At 43.5% G+C, this 17,202-nt stretch overlaps 2 protein-coding genes across 2 annotated transcripts; both read right to left on the bottom strand.

Moving 5' to 3' along the window:
- Window positions 1-209: 209 nt before the first annotated feature.
- Window positions 210-8,054, bottom strand: adm2b (adrenomedullin 2b). Its single transcript, XM_047596684.1, has 2 exons — window positions 7,686-8,054; window positions 210-2,653 (listed from the first exon to the last, which is right to left on the bottom strand). Exons 1-2 carry the CDS (start codon window positions 7,784-7,786, stop codon window positions 2,242-2,244), a joined length of 513 nt encoding a protein of 170 aa, XP_047452640.1. The 5' UTR covers window positions 7,787-8,054; the 3' UTR covers window positions 210-2,241.
- A 4,797-nt stretch (window positions 8,055-12,851) lies between these two features.
- LOC125014479 (MOB kinase activator 2) lies at window positions 12,852-17,134 on the bottom strand. Its single transcript, XM_047595566.1, has 5 exons — window positions 16,656-17,134; window positions 14,863-15,002; window positions 14,638-14,734; window positions 13,716-13,840; window positions 12,852-13,625 (listed from the first exon to the last, which is right to left on the bottom strand). Exons 1-5 carry the CDS (start codon window positions 16,736-16,738, stop codon window positions 13,387-13,389), a joined length of 684 nt encoding a protein of 227 aa, XP_047451522.1. The 5' UTR covers window positions 16,739-17,134; the 3' UTR covers window positions 12,852-13,386.
- Window positions 17,135-17,202: the final 68 nt, after the last annotated feature.

The raw sequence follows: 17,202 nt of genomic DNA, 5'->3' as shown, positions 1-17,202 counted from the left end.
TAGTTTTGCTCAGTGATTGGTTGTGTGTACATCTTGATATTATCAGTTGTGTGTTGGCCATTACAAGGCTGAAATATTTCCTTGTGTTTTTCCTCTAGCTCGCATTTTTATATGACCACTATATGTTTTCTGTGTACATGTTTTGGTGTAATAATGATCAATAACATGTTCTAACTGCGTATGCACAAAAAGGGCAACACACCTCAGACTGCTGTCAGATACAGTAAAAGTAAGAGTTTTATTACACGGCGCTGTTACTTTAAAACCAAATCATTTGAAGAAAACAGCAAAGATGTTTTACAGAAGGACACTTGTACCTTGTAGCAGCTCAAACATTAACATGAAGGTTTAGTGTAGGATATTTACAGCAAAAGTGACCCAGTAAAGTTAAATAACACACTTTGTTTAAAAATTCAAGTCATACTGAATGTAAAGAACAAATAAAGTGCTTTCATGCATTGCTATTAACATCTGAGAACTACTGAAACAGGAGTTATGCTGAACTGAAACAGGCAGGAAAAGCAGAGGTCTTTATATAGAGCGTTCGTAGCCTACGTTCAGTGTGATGCTTTAATATGGACATATGAAAGGCAATATAATATAAGGCCTTACAAGTGATTCAAGCCATTAAGGCTAAAAAAAAAAAAAAAAATACACGAAAAAAGAAGAAGAACACTGTACAGTTTACAGGTAAACAGAAGTCTACAGTGGGGCTGCCCTCCTTCTGGTTTACGAGAACTGAAGACGAGCTCCAGTGTGTGCTAAGAAGTCCACAGACAGACCACGGATTAGGGTTAGTGGTTATTTTGGCTGATTGTGTTAACTGCTGGCTTTTGGGTGAAGGGTTAACTGGAGGTTATTCTTGGTTTCTGTTCGCACTGAAGCAAAGCTACTTGTTTGCAGAATGTGCTTTTGAGGGACAGCGTGGATTAGCGCTGAGCTCAGGTAAATTAAGATCAGCAGGATCACCATTGATGACGATAGTAGACGTTAGCCAGGTAGGCCAGTTTGAGACGAGCCTCTCCCGTTCACAGTTTTTCCTGACTTACGGACACAGTGTCTAAATTGTGGTTACTGTATGGATGCCATGACACAAAGGACAAAACTAGCAGCAATGGTCGATAACAATGTGGTCCGCACCTCTGTGAAACTAGAGGCAATCATGGTTTATTACATGTTAATTCAACATCACTGACCGCTGTATTACTAAGTTACTATAACACTGTACTCATCAGAATAATTGCTGAGACCTGGGAACACAAACACAGTGTTTCTAGCTAGTAAAACAAAACCGGAGCACACTTGAACCAATTAGCAATAATGTGCTACCTAAGCTTGCCGTGACATTTACTGAAGACATGGTATCGGGCACAGATGTCTTTTTTTTTATGACGATTAAACAACGTCCTCTTCATTATGGTATTTCCCAGACATTCTGACTTGTATCAGTGCTGGGGCAGGTCTGACTTTCCAAGAGACAGAAATTGGGAACAAATTGAGTTGATGCCTACAGGCGTTTCCTTCTGCGAGTGGCAACCATTTACCAAAACCTGCTGGATATTGTAACATTTTGCAAACTAAACTTTCAAAATTCAAGGCTCACGTTCAAGGTTCGCACATATAGTTTTGACTAAAAAGAACCTGAAATAATGATTCCCAGTGAGAACCAGATGGGCTCTTGGATCTGAATGGGAATTGTGAGCAACAAGTCAAACGGGTTCAACAAATGTAGAAGAAGAGTGTGGCAAATTTTACTGTCTGTGAATTTCAGAGGAAGCTCAAAGGCTTTACTCAATAAGCAAACCGTATTGGGACCTTGCCTAAAGGTTGGAGAAGGGCCCGGGTTAGCCAAGGTTAGCAAAGTAGAAGTATGGAACAGGTTCAAAGGTCAAAATGCGGCGTTTTTTTCTACAAGATGAGCGGTACATCGTGCTCCCAGACAGCACAAGTTCGGCCTGCTTTGGAAACATCTGCAAGTCTCATTGATTTGACCTTGTTTGTCCAACCTGGGGGTTCGTTTAAAACCTGATGATCTGACTTCTCTATACTTTCTCAGATTTCAGCAGTTCACATGGTGAGTACAATGTCACTTATAACGATGAGATTTATAGTCAAAACTATAGTTAGAATACCAAGTTGTGACATCACAGGCTTATTTTTTTGACCCTAACTGCACCACAGAGGAAACATCGGACCTCCGGGGGTGGTCGACGACGACGAAGGCGTCTTTGCTGCGCGGCCTTAGCCGAAGCTGTGAGGACTGCGGGGGTTAATCGGGGAGGAGTCTTCCCTCCCGCTCTGTCCGATCAGCTGGTAGAGACGGTGGCTGAGGTTCTGAACCTGACAGGTGCCTAGGACACAGCCCACCCTCATCAGGTGGCCGTGACCGTGGCCCCTCCCGCTGGCGTTGGCGTGGCGACGACCCCGCGACCCTCGCTGCCAGACAGGCGCCTCCGGCAGCACATTGCGGCTTTGGTCAAGCCACGGGTCAGACAACTTTGGCGGGGGCTCTTTGTGCAGCAGGGCCCTCCAGTTGACGTGTCTGTCCTCCTGGGAGATCTCGTTGTCAACGGCAGCAGAGAGATCAGACTCAGTAGGCAAGATGGTGGGGTGTGAAGACTTGGGGTATTTGGGGGTTCTGGGAAAAGTCAGCCTGGGAAAAAAAAAAAAGAGAGAAAATATTAGATTCGGTGTAAGATTTGGGCAATACACACAGAGCCTGTTCTGATATGATGCTGGACCGACGTGTGCATGTTGTCTGCTTGAGTTTTATGAATGAAACTGGATTGCTGTAGCAAGGCCTTGTGTTGCAGGGGGGTCACTCTACTCCTCAAAACTGAGGAAGAGTGGAACAAGCCACTTATCCAGTCGCCATCTTTGTCTGATACGTGTGTTTTCCTTTAACTGCCTGAGCATGGCTTTCACATGTGGCCCCGCAAAACACAGTTAAAGAGTGATGACTTTGTTCTTTAGCATGTATCTTAGTCAATAATTGTTTTTTTGTTTTGTTTTTTTTTCATGCAGACAATGTAAAAATCTTGCCAGGGGCCCCAGCTGGACCAAGGTGGTTTAAACCGACTGAGTCGAGAACGGCCTGATACTGCAGTCATCAACGCGGGTCAATAATAATATTAAAACTGTTAATCAGCAACAGTTTATAAGCCGGTTAATCTCGCAACGGGGCAGGAGGGAAAATGACAACCGCAGGGAAGGCTCTCATGTCGGCGCTCCTCTCGAGTGCGTTTTAAGCACTTTCTTTCTCACCTCCCCGCTGTCTAGCCAACATTTTTCTCACATCAACACAATACCTTTTTTTTTTTTCAATTCTTCTCCACTCTCTCTCTCTCAGACACTCTACACCACTAGAGGCTGTTTGGTCATGTGACCAGTCGGAAGTTACGCAATGCTCAGTGTATATAATGTAATGTAGCAGCCAAATCAAGGTAGTATGCACAGGCACTAGGAGTAGAATCTAATTTCATCTCTATTGGTTTTACATCACAATTTTGTACTTGTGATGTTGGTATTTCATTGAAAAAAAAAAACACGTGTTTTTGTTTTTGTATATCATGTGGTACATGATGGCCATCTTGATCTTATCATCAATATGCCATGTTGACTTAAATTGTCCCCAGAGGGCAATTTAAGGCACGTGTAATAACCAAGACACTTTTAAAGAAACAAAGAATAGAACAATACACAATAAAGAAGGAAACTATGCAAAAATAAATAAAAAAATCAAACTGTCCACAGAGGATGCAAACGTGGACGTGTGAATAAAGCGGATAAAATATAAACAGGGGTAACAGGTATTCTGGAGGGTTCAGCAAGTTTAATACTTAACTGGATCTTTTTAATATCGTATAGAATGCAGAAAGGAGAGGGGCGGGTGAAGTGAATTGTTTGTTTGTTTATTTGGTGTGAAAAGTGGGCCAAATTACGATATGCTCTTTACCCTGCAACTAATCCTGACTGGTATTCTGATCACTACTCTGGCCGGACACCTTGGGCTCTCGCTGCCAACACACACACATTCATTTATTCAGCCACTCACTCCCTCACTCGCTCACTCACTATTGTGTGTTACACCAGTGACTTTGAGCCTGCTAAATCTGAATTGGTTTTAATGAATGCTGAATGAGGTGCACACACAAACACACTGGCACACTTGCTGGGGCACACACGTGCACGGGACACGTGACAAACTAGACCTACACACAACGCGCTACATATACCGTATTGGTTTCAGTGTATGCACACCTACGGTTGTCCATCTTTATCTCCCTTGGACGCACAAAACGAATGTGTGGCTAAACAGCCGCCTGTGGTGCGGCTTAAAACACTATTGTCTCTGAAGGGAAAAGGCACTTGGCGCCACGATGCCTCCCAGTCAGAGGAAATGTAGGCCACCGAACGGCTTCTCAGTCCCTGACACAACCAGCACAGGTAGGCTGCATCTGCATCAACACGCAGAGATGAGCTAATAACAAATATAAGACGACATTTCAGTAGAATTCCTGCAAAATTATCTTTTAGCATCATAATGAAGATTATATTTACAACTTGATACTGAAAACAAGATTTTAACCCACTGCTTAGCCTTCCTTTACATGCAGCAGGCTTGTTTTAAGTCGTCCAATAGTCACTGTGTTCATTAACTTCTGCCCCAGCTTGTTGTAAAAGAGGAGACTAGACACCAGAGACCAGACATGCCTTTCAGCGTTGCCTTCTCCGGTGTGGACAATTAGGAAAAATGAAGCCAGCGCACCACCCAGACCTTCGTGCGCTGTCTCTGCAAGGCCGGCAGGGTTATATAGGAGCTTTACACGCTTCATAGACCTCATCACTCTGAGCATCCACTTTCATGGGGTCATTTGATCCTTTGTCAGTGTGAAAGGATTATAGCAGCTTTAAAACCCTTTCTTAACCTTGAAAATGAAGTCCGATCGTATCACACAATCTTCTTCGGCGAACCGAGTTTCCCATCGACACAAAATGTTCCCTGAAGGCTAAACAGAAGAGGATGTTTGAACATTTACAGTTCCAGGAACTTTATTTGTTGCGGAAAAGGAAATGAAGTGAAGACGCCGCTAACATACGCCGATCAGCCACAACATTAAAACCACTGAGAGGAAAAGTAAATAACATCAACCACACAGTGACAATTCAGTGTTCTGCCAGGAAACTTTTGGACCTGGCATTTGTGTGGGTGTTACTTAGACATGTGCCACCCACCTAGACCAGAGCAGGCAACCCCACCCTATGGTAATGACGCTCCTTGATGGCAGCAGCTATCCCCAGCAGGATGCAGCCTGACACTAAAACGGTTTAGGAGCAACTCAAAAAAACAGCACAAGGTGTTGACGTGGCCTCCAAATTCATTGGATCCCAAACTGATCAAGTATCTGTGGGATGCACTGGTACAAGCCTGATCCATAGATGCCCCTCTCTTCAGCTGACAGGACCCAGAGCACCCCACTAACAACATGCTGTTGCCAGACACCACAGGACACACTCAGAGGGCCCATTCTCTGATGTGTCGCAACTGATTTTGGAGGCACAATATTAGGAAGGTAGTCACAATGTTATGCCTGATCGGTGTATGGAGCAACTTTATTGTATATTAAAAGTTTTGCTGAAGTCTTCACCTCTTTTCATTACTTTTCCTCCTCCATGCACCTTGGAAGCAAGTGACGTTAGACCAGAAATAACATTTCTAGGACAAGTAGTGATCAGAACCTGATCTGCTTAAAGGCGAGGTAGGCTTTATAGTTCATGCAACTGGTCTATTTCACTCTTTCAGTGACGTTGTTCTCACCCGGGTTTAGTTGTGTGTCTGTGTTGCGGCCAATCGGAGTCTCTCACCTTGATTCACACGCACACCTTCATCCATCCATTCATTAGTCTTGTCTGGGGAATCGTCTTATATTTATATGCAGCATGAGGTTCTAAATATCTTTTGCTTGTACGCTTTCTACTGCAGCCTCTCTCTGCTGTGTGTGTGTGTGTGCGTGTGCGTGTGTGAGTGTGAGTGTGTGTGTGTGTGTGTGTGTGTGTGCGTGTTATACGGTGGTTCAGGACGTGAACCTGTGGAGGGCCTGAGAGCAAAATGGAGCTTCTTCTCCAACATTCCTCCCAAGTTAGAGCGCAGCATGGGGTTGTCCTCAGAGAGTGAACACACATGCAGACACACACACACTCACACACACGCACCTTCCTGTTCTAACTCCTCCAAACTACTTTGCGCAAAGAAAAACCTGGTCCCCATCAGATCCCCACTGTTTCTCTGCCTCTCTCTCTCTCTCACTACGTCTTTTCTAATTTACAGCAATCTTTCTTTCCCTCCTCTTTTCTTTGTTGCGTGCCAGCAGTGGTACTTTGCCACATAAATCAGTGACGAATCACACCGAGATGCAAAAACACTGTCAATAGTTCTGAAAAAAACAAAACTATATATCAGAGACGATCATATTATGTTACTGAATAATAGTTTGTTATTGATTCTGGGTTTTGTCTGAGCATTAAAGAGCCTCTTGGTGCACCGTTATCTTCCACTTTTGGCCTTACGTCCAACTTAAGCTGGTGTTCTTTTTAGTAATTGAACAATCAGCCTTGTGTATTTACACTAATATGGGATTAAAGTGTTATAAAAATCTATGAATAATAGAGAAATCCCTCTTATATAACTTACTCAGTGACCACAGCCCCTCCCTTCGGCCGACAAGTGTGGTTTGGGCCCTTCACAGAGACTATTACAGTTGTTGTGACGCATGCATGCGATGCCTATTTGAAACGTCCTGCCACCGTGCCCGTGGCACTTATGTCATAAGATGCTCAGTTACATTATCACCACCAATCAGCAGCTGTCTGTAGAGTGTGTTGTTGCAGTCTGTCTCGTTCACTGCTTGGCCCCTCGGTATGTATCCCAGTCCCAAATCCCACTAAATCACCCTCACCTCTGTCTCACCTCCTGCTGCTGAGAGGAATTACCTCATTCTGCTGCCAGACCCTTTTCTCACATTAATATTTGCCTAAGGTAGAGGCAGGCCTATCACCATAACGTGCATTATTTATGAACGTCTTCATTATTTCGCTGGTTATAATTTGGTATGGGTGACATCAAAGGCCCATCACAAGTTCCCACAGTGTCTCTCTGTGTGAAAACAGCAGAGCAAACACCCAAAGATGATCAATTAAAAGTCATGTACAGCAAAGGAAAAACAGCAAATTCTCATGCTGTGAAAGCTGGAACCAAAACCAAAAAAAAAGAGTAATTATATTATATTGATTGTCAATACGTTTTTTTTATAGTTAATTTATGGTTTAGTGTAGTTTTTAACTGACCTAAACTGAACTAGCAGTCTCTCTTCCATTTCACTTAGTTGTTTTTATTTATTTTTATTAACAGTGGACTTTCACTCCAACATTAGCCACAGAAAAATACCTGTTTTATATATAAAAAAATAATGCGTCTGCTTCTACTGTAACTATTGTTATTACAAATTTTTTTGACTTACACTAACTCAGTCTAGTCCCCAGTGTGTTCCTATAGCACGTAGGCTATTTCAACGCACAATTTTTGTATAGTTTTCCAACTTTTTTTCCCCTGCAGAATTAAAAATTTTTCTCTCTCTATGTGTACACAGCAGCAAACAGTGCGTAAAAGCCTGGTGAGGCAGTGGTACCTGTGTCTGTGAGGTCTCTGCAGAGTCAGACCCCGGGACTGGATCTCCAGAGGCATGAGGCTGAGCAGCAAGCACAGCCACGCCGAAAGAAGGGCACACATGGCGGCGCACGGGTGACGCGCGCTCCTGGAGGAGACTATTGGTGATGTAAAAAAAAAAAAAAGATAGAAATATCAAAAAAATTCGTGAAAATAAGTAAAACAAAAGCCCGAGAATATTAGTTGCGTAAAAATAAAACCGTTACAGAGGTGTCGTTGTTTGCCTTATTTATAAAAAAATAAAACGTTTCCCATTTAGACGTGTGAACTTGAAAGCATCACCAGTCTTTCCTCTTCCATCTCCGTCACTCTCGACATTATCCGATGTTGAAGCTGCTGAAACTCATCGGAGCAACTGGAGCTTTCTGATTTATAAAGCCCGGTAAGAAGAGGAGGAGGAGGAGGTGGTGGGGGGAGGTGGAGGGGGGAGAAGGAGTGAGGCTTATTGTCTGTCCTACTCAACAAACTAACCTCCACTGAAGCCCAAAACCTAATTAAACCTGGAGAGCTCCAGTCGTCTCATAAAATCTCGGTTATAGAGGTAAAATCCATTTGGTTACTTCTTGTTGTTGGGTGCTTGTTTTTATATGTGCGGTTATTGCGACCTTCCACAGAAGTGTCCCGGTGGGTTTAATCACTGGGTTTGGATCCCATTCACACTGTGGACGTATTGGTGACCAGATTGACCCACTTAGAAAACGAACCTGTGAGCCCATCATTAACACACCGAGGTCATATTAACCCCACTTTATGTGCATTAATCACCTTATTTATTATGTTTAGACAAGTTTAGAATGTAAAACATAAAACACTTAATAGAACAATTTAAATTAATAGCATTTCAACAAAATGCCCAAAAAGAAGTGAGAATACAATCATTTTACATTAGAATTGACTCTGTTATAGTTTTACTTAATATACCTAACAAAACTACACAATTTAGCAACCTTTTTTGTGTGTTTTTTGTCTCTTTAATTTTTCATTTAAATGAATAGAAATAGAAAACCAGACTCATAACTCATAACTATCTTAAAAATCAACATCTGATAAACCCAGAGAAATATCGCTACTGAGGTCTAGTGAGTTAAAACCACTGGAGAAAATTGACTGGAAACTAATAAACACCACCGGCCCTAAATATTTTGCTCACAGTACAACTTGTACGAGTGATAGGAGACGAATGCACCGAGTAGGCGCGTGGCATTAAAGACTGTTACCCAAGAGAGAAATCACGTGTGCCATTAGAAGTATAAATACAGTAAAAGCTTTGTCGGCGTAGATTTATACCCACATGCCATTTTAAAACGCTCTGCTTCTGGAGCAGGATGTGTCCTTGTGACATTTATAAGGTAAACAGGGAAAAAAGTGACATTTATCTTTATAGCTGATTCTCAGTAAAAGCCGGTGACGATCAAGGATCACTCCAGAGCAAGTTTCAAGATGTGGACTGTTGAGATCAACAACATGTTCCTTACCCGCATGGGAGTTCAGACATTCATTGGATGATCTATGACATGATTAACAATTTAGTTGAAAACTTTCAGGAATTGTTTTCTCCTTTTTTATTTCCTCTGTCTGTGAATGACCTCTTTAATAACCCTCTAAATATTCCCATTTAAAACAAAAATCCATTTGTGCCCAAAGTCTACAAAATGTTTGGGAAAAGTACCAAACTTTGATATGGAATGAGAGCGTGGCATGAAAAATAAATTTGTAATTGTGTAATTGGTACAGTTCAGCCAGTTCGCCCGCTGCCGCCGTAGGGCGTCCCTCCATTAGAAGGCGTTTCAGAGAAGCAAAGATAAGATACGGAGAGGTATAATCTCTCCCGTCGGTTGCAGCGCTGCCGTTATCCCCGTTTTTAAAAGAACAACTTTTCTTTTCTTCGCCGTGAAGGAGGACACAGCTGAGAAGCTCGGAGCCTGAACCTGATTAAAAGAGTGCTCTGTATGTGGAGGTGGCTTCAGGTCTTAATTAAAGGCCCGTACCTGTGTGTGTGTGACTCAGCGGTTTGCAGTATTAACTTCTAAGCTCAGTTTCCAACACGGTGAGCCTCAACTCAGTCCAACATGGGCATTAACACATCTCCTATCTACACTAAGAACAAACCTGTGTGTGTGTGTGAGAGACAGATAGTGTGTGCATGTCCACACTATCCAGACTTATCCTCTCTCCCCCTCTGAGCCCTTAGCATACAAAGATGCCCGTGCACTGATTTACCTCTCAAGGCAAGTCAATCAAGGAAAAGCACATGTTCTAAATATAAAGTTTAAGGAATCTGTCGCACAAGCAAAAGGAAACAATAAATACTTAACTTTCAGATGTATTGAATGCAGCAAGATCAGTGACAGAAGTAGTGAAAAAAAGGGACATCTGAAGACAGTTTTTCAATGGAGCAATCATTTTTGCACTAATCTAACAGAGTTTACATTGAACCTCTGAGCGAGAAGGTCCAGGTTCGAGTCTTAGCATGTTCTCCCTGTGTCTGCGCCGGTTTTCTCCAGGTACTCCAGTTTCCTCCCACCCCCAAAGACATGCTCGTTAGTTAACTGGTGACTCTATACTGACTGTAGGTGCGAGTGTGAATGGTTGTCAGCCCCACGATAGACTGGTGATCTGTACCCCGCCTCTCGCCCCATGATACCTGGGATAGGCTCCAGAAACCCCCATGGCCCTAGAACAGAGAGGATAAGAGGCAGTAGAAGATGAGATGAGACACTGATCCTTGCAAAACTAATGTTTAAGCCGATAATAATGACACCAGACATACAGGAGCAGAATCATGAAGACAATATCTGACAAGAACGATAAAGGATAAAAACCAACAAAAATAGAAAATGAATTAACTTCACCGGGGTTAATCAGTAGACAACATAAGATACTTAGACAGTCCTAGGGTACTTCTATTATACAATCTCTTTAAGAATAAAAGAAATGTTTTGAGTCATTTTTAAGGATCATGTGACATTTAACTTACTTCTGCTCTGGAGATTTGGCAAGGAGTTGAGGTATGGCAGCGCCCTGGTAGGCCATCTTACCTGCAGTTGGGTGCTCTTGAAAACTTCCAGTGAAGTTCAAATAAGTAAAAATGATGCTATAAAGATATGAAAAACCCTGGTTTAGTTGCAAACTTGTCAACTTTACCCACTCATTTCTTGAATATATCTAATTTTCTCTTTTTATTATATTTTATTAAAAAACAAACGGAAAATGTGATGAAGGAAACATCTGTGTGTTATTTAAACATAAAAGTGTTTGATTGTGGTGAAATAAAACCCCCCAAAATGCAAAAATATGAACACCATGCAAGGGTTAAAACATTTCAGAGAGATAATATCTTAGTTGTAATTTGGAACCAGACTACTAAATGCTCTGGTCATCCCTTTTTAAATATCCCAATTTCAATTAATTATTGTTAATTATTTATCTTGGACAATGCAGCTACAGGCTGGGATAGGCTCCTATAACCCTCTTATATTGTTATAGACGTTGATATTGTTATATTGTAGATAGACGGATGGTTGACTTTTGATGCCTCTGTGTGGTGAAATAAGGGACTACATGTCCACACTGGCAGAAAAACCACCACACAAAACTAAAGTCTTCATGTGTATATGGTCACATATTTCCCATTTAGGGTGGACTCACTCACACATGCACAGAAATAGCAACTGCCACCGACTGGTGCAGACAGAAAGTCAGTGTGAGCCTTTAAATTATTTTTTCCTTCGCTTTTAAATCTCTCTGAGGTTCAGGGCTGGCGACAGGAAACTGGTGGAGTGTAAGTTTCCAGAGTATTTTTTATTTATTTTTTTTGGCATATTGAGTAAGATCTCAGATCATATTAGGAACCACAAAGACCCACTAACCCTTAACCCACAAGCAGAGCAGCAGCTACTTTAAACGAAAGTCAGTTAATGACCCGCTTACAGCAAGAAACCAGCATGCAATGAAAAAAAAATACACAAGTCCAAAAATAGAGCCCAGATCTGATTTGAATTAGAGTGAGTAAAGTGCCTGTTTAAGCATTCACTGCAAACACTTTAATTACTAAATTACTTTGATACTGAAGGAAAAAACATGTTAACATACTTCTCATGCAACTTCTGGAGAGATGAGGATCAGAGTTTCTCACATATTCAGGGTGAACATCAGAAATGATGTGATTACAAAACAAATTTCGATATTATATCCTCAGATTTATTCCAATAATTATACTCATCCAGAGGGAGGTCAGAGTGACCTGGTCAAGGGCACTTTGATGTGGTGGGAGCTTGAAATTGTGAAACTAATCATCCAGGAGAGATAACACTGATCAGGCATAACATTATGACCACATTCCTAATATTGTGTAATGACTAATCAGAGATGGGCCTTCTGAGGATGTCCTGTGATGTGTGGCAACAGGATAATATTAGTGTGGGCCTTTGAGTCCTATGGATTGAGGGGAGGGGCCTCTGTGGATCATCACACAGATACTTGATCACTTTAGGATCTAGTGCGCTGTTTGTTTTTCATGTTCTTTGAGTTGTTCCTAAACCGTTTTTGTGTGTGTGTCTGTGTCAGGCTGCATCCTGCTGGGGGTGGCTGCTGCCAACAAGGAGTGTCATTGCTATGGAGGTGGGGTAATTGAGGTAAGTAACATCCACATGAATGCCAGGTCGAAAAATTCCTCAGCACAACATTGTATTGTCACAAGATTGTCGATATAATCGTAATGTTATGCCTGACTGGTCTATATTTAAATTCCTACAGTAACAGAGGCATTATGCCAATATGCCATTCTGTGAAAAATGTACATATTGCTTTCTGAAAACAGACTGTTTCTGTTTTTTAAGTTTGCAGAAAGTGTCTTTCCAGCGTTTATGATTGTGGAAGTAGCGTATGTTTGTAATGAAACTGATGATGCTGCAAGATAAATCTGCAGATAAAGGTAAATAAAGCAGGTAGAACATAATACATGTAGTATTCCTCTGCAGACACCAGGTGGTGCTGCTGCTGCTAAGCCGCCTCAGGCCTTCCTGATTCAAATAAGTCTGGATCAAACTGGCTCCTCTCCACTCCTTTGAATTCAATCATTCCTACAAATAGCACGTCGTCGTCGTTTTTAAATCCACTTTAAAGGCAATATGGCACAAATGTTTATTACAGAATAGAGAATCATACACGAAGATGCAGAAAAACAAAAAAAGTTTTTCTCACAGATGAGATTATAACGTATTCACATCCAAGTACGATGATGGCACCAGCTTGGCTTGTTTGTCTTTTAGAGAAATCATAAAAAACAAAAACAAAAAAAAACAAACAAACAAGATAACATTTTTCATGGTGGCGTCTTACGGTAAGGAAGACATGAATGATCCCGAAGACCTTGACCTCATCACAAACAAAACAGTGCACCAGTACATAAAAAAAAAAACAAAAAAAACATGCAATATTAATCATACAATGACACATTAGCTATATATATAACAGGAGCCAGATACTCTTGTCTGCATTTTCCTGTCTGTCATGTTACAACTTCCAGACTCGTCTTCCAAAAAGTCCACGCCCGTGAAGTTAAAGTTTGGCCCAGAGCGCCGAGATGCAACCAGCTGTAACAAATAAATACGAGTGTGTTGAGAACGTGAGCGTACGATATCTTAGCGTTTGTCTTCTTCACTTCAGGCCTGCCGTCCCAGGGCTGCGATGAGGTCCTGCAGCGGCTCAACGTCTTCCTGATCCAGCAGAGCATGCTGCCGGCAGAAGAGAGTGAGGTGCGTGAAAAGTGTGTTGAGGTGGGGGTGCAGGCCCAGCGCGAGCGCCTCTCTGTAGTGAGCCCAGTAAATGTGAGCGAGAGTCCTGAACAACAGCAAAAACACCTTCTGGACCAGAAGGAAGAAGCCGGTAGGAAACACGGAGCCTGAGAAACAGAAAAACGAGGGCTTAAAAGTGAAACCGGAACACGATGTGCGTGTGAACGCAGCACATGTGACTTATAAATGCAGCTCACCTGCTTTTGTGGGGAACACGTCTTCATCAGTCAGCAGATCCTGAATGTACGACATGGCATAGTCGAAGTAAAGCGGAGCGGAGCACTTCAGCTTCCTGCCATGGTCGTCAGTCCAAAAATAAACCCTGACAACACCAAGACACAACACGGCGGCTGTTTACAGCGTGGAAACAACAGGATCCGTGATGGATGACGACAAATGAAACCCATCTGCTGGCAAACGGCGCGAGATCTGGGTACGAATTCCGCTTAAAGGCCAATTCTGGTTTATTTGTCTCTGTTTGCATATATTCCCGACTTTCCAGAATAAACCTTTACACGTGTAAACAAACCGTGTGAGAGCACGGACGAATGTGCTAGTGATTAGGTCAGCCAGCCGAATAGAGGTCCCATTCGGAGTACGCAAAAACGGCCATTTAAGGCCGATAATTTATGTGTGCACTTCAAGTCAAATTGGAACATTCAAAATGATTCATGTAAACAGAGCGATTTCTGGAGCTCTGCAGTGACCGGTAGAGTGGAGCCAGAATTGTAGTGTTATAGGGAAGTATGCCAATCATAAACACATTGTGTGAGATGAGTGTGTGTTAACTCGACATGATATTTAGAGGAAATGTCAGAAGCTACTTAATACGTTTTTGCTCTGTCTTCTGGAGTTACTTCTCCATGTCTACTGTTGCACCGTCAGTGTATGTAACAACACAGTCATGGGGGTGGGCAGAACTTAAACCGAGCTCGAGGAGGATTCGGCAGCGACGTCTTCTCAGAAACAACATCCTGGTTATCAATTCACACTCCCCTGTGTCAACAGTTTGCTTTGGCACCGTGCTTTAATAGCGTTAACTGAGGTGTTTGTGGATCCACCTTGGCAAATAAAACCGTCATCTGCTGTATCATAACTGCACAATGCTCCATAACTCACGTGTTGCCCGGTCCACAGGCGTTGGGGCAGGTGCTGGGAGTGCAGAACTCCGACAGCGCGCTGGAGAACAGGTTTATGTGCTTGAAAAATGCCACAGCTGGAAGGAATTAAGCAGACAATCATTACGGCTTGCACATAGTATTCTTTTATTTGGCAGTTTGCGCACGGGAGGACGGAGAGCGGGAGAGAGGAAGGGGGTCCAGGCTGAAATCTGTTAGTACTTACTGTTGCTGGCAAGCCACTCTGCCTTGTCGACGCCAGGCGGCAGCGCTATGAGGGTGAAGATGTCCGTGTGTGTGATGCGCTGGCACACGAACTGCTGCTGCAGATATGGCCTCTCTTCCTGATTATTGTTATTAATTCCCCTTGGGAAGGACAGCGCAGGGGGGGGGGGGTTAATGAAGCAGAGACAGAAAGTATCGCTGTGTAAAACAACCGATAGGTCAGTGGATTTAATTACTCCTGCTGCAGTCGATAGATACCACGTTTTACCGTCCCTCATTCGTCTTGCCCCCGCACGACATACTAACACCGCTGAAACGCTGCAGACCCGAGCTTCCAATAGAGCAGCAGTTAATGAGATGAAGGCAGTCAATACAGAGCCAGAGTAATTGCTGGTAATGAAGCTGACTGCTGCACTGGTCAGGGCTGCAGAGCAAAGAGCGGAAAGTACTAACACTGTGCCGAGCAGCAGCGCTGAGGCCTGCTGGCTCCAGGAAAAAACCTTCCCCTTCCTACATCGGCTCGTATACCTGCTGATAAGCTGCAGGCCGAGCTTCACAATCAGCAGCGCTGGAACTTGTGACAGCCGAGGAGCGCGAGCGCACGAACGGGAGCGAGTGATGCCTGCGAAAGTGTACTGGAAAGTCGAACTGGCAGCACCATTTGACTTTATTCAAAGCAGAGAGGTGAGGTAGTCCGCGGCTCCACGCATGTTGGAATACTTTTAAAGAGACAGCGCTTTGCAGTTAAGCGCACGTCTCGAAGCGCAGCGAACCGGGCAGCTGCCATGCTTAGATTTTAGATGTCAACGCACACGCGGCAGCTGAGGGTTTGCTCGGTGTGACCTTGTCTGGTGTGATAAGGAAAACACAGAGCTCTCTGTGGGTTTTTTTTTTTCACTCCCCCCGGAGTGTATATATATGTGTGTGTGTGGGTGGGTGGGTGAGGGCCGGCCAGGGAGAATTTGTTTAACGGTTTAAACAGGAGGTCTTTGTTCAAAGTAAAGGTCAGCCGGGACGGAGCGGGAGGAACAGCGACAGAAAAGAATGTAAACATTAGCTTTTTGCGGAGGTACGGCCACGTCAAGCCGTGACAAACTTCTCCAATGTCCACAGGAACTTCTGCTGTTAACATCCTGTCCCGTTCCACCTCCGTGATATTAACTCCATTACCGCCTCTTGGCTACCAGTTGTCAGCACACAAAACACAATGAGCCCAGAGCTACTTATAATGCTGTGTTTGTGTGCAAACACACTCCTCTCTGACCCTGCTCTCCTGCTCTTGGCCATCTGTTGACCTTCCTCTCTGTCGTGACGGTGAAATAAACAGCAGCCTCGGCCGCGGCGGCGGCGGCGCAGCGGCCAGCTGGTTGTAAACGATTCCTCCTAGAGCAAACATTTGCAAAGTAACTGAGATAAAACCCATTATCTCTACGTCTTTTTTCCTCAAATAGGTTCAAACTACTTCTCGACATGTGTTCCCGCTGTTGGAGGAATCCACCATTACTGATGGCATCAGGCAAATATGCAACACACACACACACACACTCTTATCTGGAGAACATTCCTCAGTAACCCATGTGCAGCCAGCTTTTTAGTCAGGTTTCTTCCTAACCATAATTACAGATTACTCCAGCTTCCTTTTTCGTTTTTTTCTTTTTTTTACTCATGTACGGCCTTTCAAAACACAAGTTCCTAAAAAAAAAAAAGGGGGGGGGGGCTGACGGTGGAAATTCAAAACAGATTTCCTGATGTGAAACGTGAGAAGGCAGTTGCGAAATGAGAAATAAAACTCACCTTTTGTCATTGCTGAAGTCAGAAGGCTGGAGAGTCTTCTCGTCCGCCTTCGTTGCCGAGGGGTAACTATGGCAACCCCCCATGGCGTAAAGCTAAGAGAGGAGCTGTTGGTCGTGCCAGCCCCACTTTTCCATCCCAGACACACCAAGCCCACACACTCCTACACACTGTGGGGAACATATGGCAACCGCTGCTCCAGCACAAACATCTCTCGGCCCACGAACAGATCCATACAGCTGATAAACACACACACACACACGCAAAAAAAAAGAAAAAGTTTTCCAAAACACAGCACAAGTAGTCCAGGGGTTGGGGGGATCGTCTCTGTCCCTGTTAAGTGAAGCTTGCCAGTCGTCTTCCTCTCCTTTTGCTCCAGTGATCCAGTGTCAGTGTGTTTATGCCTCCTTTGTCTGGAGTCCCACACCCCGCAGGCTCCTCCTCTCTCAGCTCCGAGCAGACAGGCAGGTTTCTCCACAACCCTTTTTAAAGTTAAAAAAAAGAGAGAAAAAAACACACACACACAACTCCGCCTTCTTTCCCTTTTCCA

Source organism: Mugil cephalus, chromosome 10 (assembly GCF_022458985.1).
Source record: "Mugil cephalus isolate CIBA_MC_2020 chromosome 10, CIBA_Mcephalus_1.1, whole genome shotgun sequence".
Taxonomy (NCBI): domain Eukaryota; kingdom Metazoa; phylum Chordata; class Actinopteri; order Mugiliformes; family Mugilidae; genus Mugil; species Mugil cephalus.
This window is presented reverse-complemented; position numbering and strand designations above follow the sequence as displayed.

Bases quoted from the DNA above. Each gene is read 5' to 3' on its own strand.
- LOC125014479 (XM_047595566.1), bottom strand. From the start codon at position 16,738: ATGGGGGGTTGCCATAGTTACCCCTCGGCAACGAAGGCGGACGAGAAG. The intron at 15,003-16,655 runs GTGAGTTTTATT...GTCCTTCCCAAG, and splicing joins GACTTCAGCAATGACAAAAG to GGGAATTAATAACAATAATC. The intron at 14,735-14,862 runs GTAAGTACTAAC...AATTCCTTCCAG, and splicing joins AGAGTGGCTTGCCAGCAACA to CTGTGGCATTTTTCAAGCAC.
- adm2b (XM_047596684.1), bottom strand. From the start codon at position 7,786: ATGTGTGCCCTTCTTTCGGCGTGGCTGTGCTTGCTGCTCAGCCTCATG. The intron at 2,654-7,685 runs GTACCACTGCCT...TTTTTTTCCCAG, and splicing joins CAGAGACCTCACAGACACAG to GCTGACTTTTCCCAGAACCC.